Source organism: Urtica dioica, chromosome 1 (genome assembly GCF_054948205.1).
Source record: "Urtica dioica subsp. dioica isolate 48M chromosome 1, U.dioica_male_clone48M_v1_H2, whole genome shotgun sequence".
NCBI lineage: Eukaryota > Viridiplantae > Streptophyta > Magnoliopsida > Rosales > Urticaceae > Urtica > Urtica dioica.
In genome coordinates, this window is record NC_142756.1 from 21,116,462 (window position 1) to 21,123,606 (window position 7,145).

Consider the following 7,145-nt stretch of genomic DNA (forward strand, 5'->3'; position numbering starts at 1 on the left):
TGTAACATTATTTCCATTCGGTTTTCCACAGTCATGTCGATTTTTCATCGAAAATGGCATTTGTAAACGGTATATTATATTTCTTTTTGTACATTTTTTCCGTTCGATTTTTCGTCGATTTATCGATTTTCCGTAAATCAGGAAACTCGAAACGGCGTCAAAAACGGAATTTCAAACCTTGCTTTATTCTTTAGCATCAAAAGAGACATTCGTTAGACCATCTCTAATGCATCTTTGCATTAGTGAACAATTTTTTATCGCTCCAACCCATCTCTATTTTACATTTGCTTAAAAAAATATTCTAGGTGTATTCTTTCCAATTTTAATTTTCTTAGAATTATAATTTTAAACCGCTAGTACTTTTTATATTTCCTAAATTTGCCCAAAATAATATTTTTTTTCATATCACCAAATTTGTATACGTCTTTTATGTACACAAACACATGAAATAAAAAAAATTATTTCTCTATTAAATAAAACATGCTAATTTATTGATTGACAAGAAAATACATAAATTAAATCATTACATTTCTTAATAATTAAAAAGATTTTCATATAAGTTCGAGTAGAATGAAATTATAAGGAGTGTCTTTAAGCTTTTCATTTTTTTTTTTTGTATCTTTGTTATTTTTATATCGATTGTCTATGTAGTATTATTGTGGCTTGATTGTAGTTGTTTTAAATTATTTTTAATGTTTTTATTATTTTTATTTCAATTATCTATGTAGTAGTGTATCTTAACTGTAATAGTTTTAATTTTTTTTAATGTATGATTTGTATTTGAATTAATGTATTTTAGAATATATATATATATATATATATATATATATATATATTCAATAAATAATTTAAGAAATCTTGTTAAAAATATATACATTATAGACAAAGTTCTAACTACAAATTCATACTACGGTCAATTTTGAAATTATTAAAAAATTTGATATCAAAATTTAAGTATTCATATATTTATGAATAGTGTTGATCTATACTTGAATCAACACTATTACAAGGAGATGCAAAGATTACAAGGTCTTACAAGGAAATTACATTTAAGTATATTTAAGTATTTACATTTTGATTGGAGCAAATTTTCTAGAAGTGGATGCCATTTGTAAAAAAAAAAGGAAATTACAAGGTCTTCATGAGTTGTAGCCTTTAATACATGTAAAGCCATTACTATACTGATATAAAAAAAATTAACTACCACTAGAGAAATTAGCGACACACTTTGGAACGGTGCCTGAGAAATTGTTGGACGAGAGGTCCAGAACTTGAAGATTTTTCAGACGGCACAACTGCGTCGGTATAGTTCCAGAGAGCTTGTTGGATCGTAAACTTAGAACGACGAGATTTTCAAGACTCGTCCCAACCCACGTCGGAATGGACCCAGACAGCTCGTTTTCTCTGGCGTCAAGGACCATCAACTGTGTGCAGTTACGCAATGAAAAAGGCAATCCACCGGAGAATTTGTTGTTTCTCAAATGCAGCTCCGACATCTGAGCCATGAAGCCGATGGAATTAGGGATTTTCGCGGATAACCGATTGTGTGACAGAATTAAGGCTTCCATGCCCGGCGTGTTTGACCAGCAATCTGGAAGTTTCCCAGATAGTTGATTATATGAAATGTCGAGGAGACTCAGGGAAAATGCAGAGCTCCCATTACACACTGAATTCAGATCCGAAAACTCGTTTCTTGAGAGATGCAATATACGCATATTGAATAGAAACATGGGTACCGAGCCTCGCAGCTTGTTCCGACTCAAATCTACAGTCGGCGACGGTGCAAACTCCGTTGACGAAAGGTTAAAGTAGCTCACGTTGAATCGAAGCTGGTCACCATGGCTCGTCGCCCAAATCTGGTTGTTCGAAAGGTTGAGACTGAACACCGTCTTTGGGAGATTCCAAAACCAGTTTGGGATCGAATCAGATATTCCAGAATTCGAGATATCCAGCTCTGTGTAGCGCTTCTGATTCCGGAGCCAGTTGGGAAAACTCGGACCCAAATTGCAAGACTTCAGAAGTAGACTGTCTGCCTGAAAAGGAGGAGTCCAGTTGGGATGAATTTTGAACACTATACCCGAGTTGGAAGACAAATCGAGGTAACGCAGACGAAAGAGCTTCGAAAGGTGAGCTTCGGTGATCACAGCTTTAATGGAGTTTTCCGAAGCATCCAGAGTCTCAAGATGTGATAATTGGCCAAGGCTCTCAGACAAGATCCCATCAAAACGATTCGACTTAACCCAGAGGGATGTCAAAGAGGGATAGAGTGTAAAGTCCGGTAATGGTCCCTGAATTCTGTTCTCCTCTAGATTGAGCAACTCCAGAGAAAAATTAGCGCAAATGGAAGAGGACTTAGAGAACAAGAGTTGTCCGCTGAGATTGTTTTCATGTGCTCGAAAGTTCCTCAGCGTACAAATCTCCCACATGGATCTCGGAATTTGACCTTCAAGCATGTTCGCGCTGAGGTCGAGGTACTCGAGCATAACCATGTCTCCCAAAGATTGCGGAATCAATCCTTGTAGCTGATTGTTTCCGAGGTTGAGGAACTTCATCGCCTTCAGTTTCCCGATAGAATACGGAATGGAACCTTCCAGAAGATTACCCCCGAGATCGAGATACTCCAGAGAAGTGATTCTAACGAGACCCTCGGGGATCCGACTTTTCAAATTGCAAATGTTTAGATCGATATGAACAAGACTCTCTCTAAAATTTAATAGCCATAAAAATACCGATGGAGAGATTTGGTTTAGAGAGAGATCTACAAGAGTGAGGCTTGTGGAAGAGTTGACAGATCGAGGGAAATCGTCAAAAAGCCGAGAAGCTCGCAATTGCAGATTCGACAAGCGAGGCAAATTGGCAACTACGGTTGCCCAATCTTTAACCAAACTAAGGTCTATGAAACTAAGGTCGAGCGTTTTCAAAGAAGTGAGACGCGAAACCCAGTCCATACTCTTCATAGTCTTCGTCCGCTTGAAGTTGTCGGAGAGATCCATAACCTCCAAGGCAGAGAGATTTCCGAGCTCCGGCGGAACCTCGCCGGTTATTCCGGTGTAGGAAAGATTCAAGTACCTCAATCTTCTGAGACCGCCGACGAAACTCGGGATAGAATTCGCTTCGTAGAAGCTAATGTGGCTTAGATCCAAGTAATTCAAGTAAGGCAAGCCAAGCAATGAAGAGCTCAAGTTACCTCCGAGAAGAGGAGAGCCATCGAAATCGGTCCGACCGAACGTCTTGGGAGACAGATTGAGGCTGATGATGTGTCCAGACTCGTCTCCATTGCCGCAGCGAATCCCTTTCCATTCGCAGCAGTCTGTCTTCAACCATGAAGAAAGCGGGTCGTCCGTGCTGAATCCGTCGAGCTTTTCCTTGAACTCCAACAAGGCCTTTCTCTCAGATTCTCTGCATCTGAGTTTTTGGTCGGCGATGACTGTTCCAAGGCTGAGGCAGATCAGAAGCACGAAAAGAAGGACCTTATTCGGTTTGAGCTGCGATCTGCTCGTCGTCATTGTGTGTCTGGTTTTTCTTTGTGTTCACAGTTGTGTGTCTGTGAGAAGCAAATGTGTTGAGACAGAGTAAGCCTCATCGCTTTGAGAAGAAGACATGAAGGTAAAGAATTGTAAAGTTGACTTCTCTTCATGTGAACTAGCTAGACGGGTATTAGTCAAATAAGTCTGTATTATATACATTTTCAAACTTACGCAGTTTATATATTATAAAAGGGAAAGAAAATTCATAGATCCGAATACTGAATGATAATGAATTTGTCCTTTAGTCCAAAATAGTTCTAAGGTATTTGGCAAGTTGACTATACATATATATATATATATATATATATCAAATAATTGGCTGCTTAAACCACGGAATGTGTAACAATTTAATTTTAGCCACTCTTTCGTTAATTTTCTGTAAATAGCCATCTTGCTTACGTGGCAGCTTATTAATTGAATTAGTTTTATATTTTTGCCTTTACGCTATTTTAATTAGGCAGTTTTTTTTTTAATTTCGAATTAAATATTGAAACCGGATAGGGAAGTTTTCAAATTTGAATTTTGAGCAGATTTTGAAAGTTCTCAGCCATTAATTATGGATAAAATCTGTAAATATATTATTCATTAATTGCTATTATTTGTCTTCCATATATTCATAATTTCCAGAATTTTCGTGCTCAAAATATTTCCAGAATTTTTTTCAGTGCAAATACACGATTATACTGTAAATAAGCTTTGTATTTACAGTGAATATACTGTAAATATGATTTCTATTTACACGAACATACTGAAAAAAAAAAAAAAAAAAAAAAAAAAAAAAAAAAAAAAAAAAAACTGTTCTTCGCGGAGTCCATAATATCGATCGGGACCTTTGGACGCAGATTCTTCTCTTCTCGGAAAATTCAAACAGGGAGCACGAGAGAAAAAAAAAATCAATCTCTTGAATTCCGACGGTTCTCTTTGATGAATACCTTCTCAATTTGATGAATTTTCACGGGAAATACCTTCTCAATTTGATGAATTCCGACGGTCCTCTTTGATTCCAGCCGAACTCCTCGTCAATCTTTTCTCGGCAACTCCCGGCAACTCCCCAGTCCGAGCGCGCGCGGGTTTTGGGTCCGCTCATGACGGGGTGTTTGGTGGTGGTCCGGTCGAGCGTTCTCTTCTTCCTCGAGCTCTCACTCCCTCGATCTCTCTCTCGGCTCTCTCTCTCTCGGTTCTCTTTCATCTTTCTTCTTTTTTTTTGAAAAACTATAAATGGGAGCGGTTGTGGTTAAGTGTGAACGCAGCTACACGGTTATAATTACATCCTTGATATTCGCGAGCATTAATAACCAAATATTTGACTTGATTACGTGTAAATAGCCGATAGAAACTGGGCGGGAAAACAAAAGGGTAGTCTAGTCATATTTTGGCTGTAAATAAATCCTCCTGACTATTTACCATTTATTAACAAAATGTTGGCTAAAAATAAATTGCCTACTTTCAGGAGGCTATATAGCTTAATTACCCTATATATATATATATATATATATATATATATATATATATATATATATATATATATATATATTACACATTATATTACAAAAAAAATGTGGGAAAATATGGCTCTATGCCATGTGTCTCATTTTGGATCAAAATTCAAGTGATAACCTGATTCCAAATAGGTTAAACGAAGCAGCATGTTAAATCAATTTATAAGCCTGACAAACATATTTATACTCGGAATTAGTCACTGACCAGTGCTGTGGTTAAAGGCATATACTTGGTTAGTTTGTTGCATCCTCGTTAAAGAACTTGGCCTCCTCACATATTTCGAACAGGTAACCAATCCAATTTTAGGATCTCTTTAGCACCTTCGAACATCTAATCCGGGCATGAAATTCGGAATATGCACTTGTTAGCTATAATCAGAGCCGAAAGCACATCAGAAAGTATTTAAACACAGCCGTGGGAGACACATTCAATCCAACCCTGGACTCTCGAGGTTTGATCGGTTCCATCGATTAAGATGTTCAGTCATTGTGGAAAATCTGAGCTAAAGAAACAACTATGCATAGCCTGGAAATGGTACCACATGAAAATCAGTGAATTTTATTTAGCTGAAAAGTAAATAGTAGAAATCAAATTAAATGGGTTTAAGAGTTCAGATTTGGTGGCTACAATATCAAAATCATTTTTAAACCCCAGCAACTGGGCTAAAAAGATAAATATATAAAATCCTCCAACATTATTCATATAAATAAAATCTACCACAACAATGCAACCACTGCCCTCCAACATCAAGAATCGCTTTTACCTGTGAATGCATTGTCCAGTGAATCAAGGCCTTTGTTTGTTAAAGACCTCCTTCAGAAAGTGGAATCATTTTACTAAAACTATTTTCAATCTCTTCCTCGACCTTAGTTAAACACATTAAAAAGAGGAATTATTTTCCTTATACAATTATAAGTCAACTTCATCACAAAGATAGTAACCCCATGACAAGTCATTGCAGATTTGACTATCATTCTTTCATGTCTCCCATTAAAATAGTCACGATTAACTGATAGTGTTTGACCCCTTGCTTCACACACAGACTATTATTGTAGGTCGAACGCGCTCGATGAGTAATTGATTGATGATCGTTATGTCAAATAAGGACTCATGATAAGAACAACCTGAGACAATTGTGCGCAATATAAAACATAACAACTGTTACTCACATAATCCGAAATGGCCGAGAAAGCTGCCCGAAGTCCCGAGAACTGATGGTATTCAGAACAGAGTTCGGGTCAAATAGGCTCGAGAACTCACAAAAGATAATGAACAACTCGTTCATAAGTCAAGAACGACCCCTATCAAGCAGAATTTTGAAGAGAAGAGAAGCTGATAGGTCAAAAACTAGTCAAAATTAAACAAACACATGTATATAATCAGAATAAAAGATAAAACGCTCACCTCAATAGTTACTACCGAGAAAAGCACGAATAGCAACCACCCACTACGCACATGAACTCAGACAGTTATATGATAACCGTCGAAAACGTGGGACTGATCACCCCACGTATGTATTCCACTCAAGATGCCTTTAAATAGAAGATGTGCTCGAGAGAACATACACTTCACTTTTCAAGCACACAAGCCATAGTTTTCATCTTTCAAAACCCTCATTTACTTTCTTCCTTTTACGAGATTAGTCTGTAGATTGGAAAAGTCTTGCCTAAACCACTTGGAATCCTCGAGACTACGCTCTCGGTAGCTAGTGTCTTTCGTGACATATTGTTGTACTAATTTTTCAGGTCAACAACAACAAATTTGATGTAAACAAGAACAATCGCTCAACCTACAAATCAAATCTGAAGTTGGGAAAGCCGAATGACGAACGTCAAACAATCCAGAAGTTGAAATCTGACAAGATGGAATGGAAGAGTTGTTAATTTGGAAAATTAGAGGATATCTGTTGTTATAATTATAAATAAAGTTAAATAAAATTGAAAACGGCAAGTATTTTTTTTAACAAATCTATAAATCTTAATAAAAATAACTGTTTACGATTTATTTTGAGTATAAAATCTTTATACATGTTATTCTTGAAGAAAACAGTCTCTTTCCACTTCCACTTTTATTAATACATAAATACTTAAATTTTGGTTTGAAAATTTTGGAAATTCA

At 36.6% G+C, this 7,145-nt stretch overlaps 1 protein-coding gene across 1 annotated transcript; it reads right to left on the bottom strand.

The window, feature by feature from the left end:
* Nucleotides 1-1,016: 1,016 nt before the first annotated feature.
* LOC149407758 (receptor-like protein EIX2) lies at nucleotides 1,017-3,676 on the bottom strand. Its single transcript, XM_089615302.1, has one exon. It carries the CDS (start codon nucleotides 3,504-3,506, stop codon nucleotides 1,197-1,199), a length of 2,310 nt encoding a protein of 769 aa, XP_089471428.1. The 5' UTR covers nucleotides 3,507-3,676; the 3' UTR covers nucleotides 1,017-1,196.
* Nucleotides 3,677-7,145: the final 3,469 nt, after the last annotated feature.

Coding starts and splice junctions, on each gene's coding strand:
- LOC149407758 (XM_089615302.1), bottom strand. CDS start 3,506: ATGACGACGAGCAGATCGCAGCTCAAACCGAATAAGGTCCTTCTTTTC.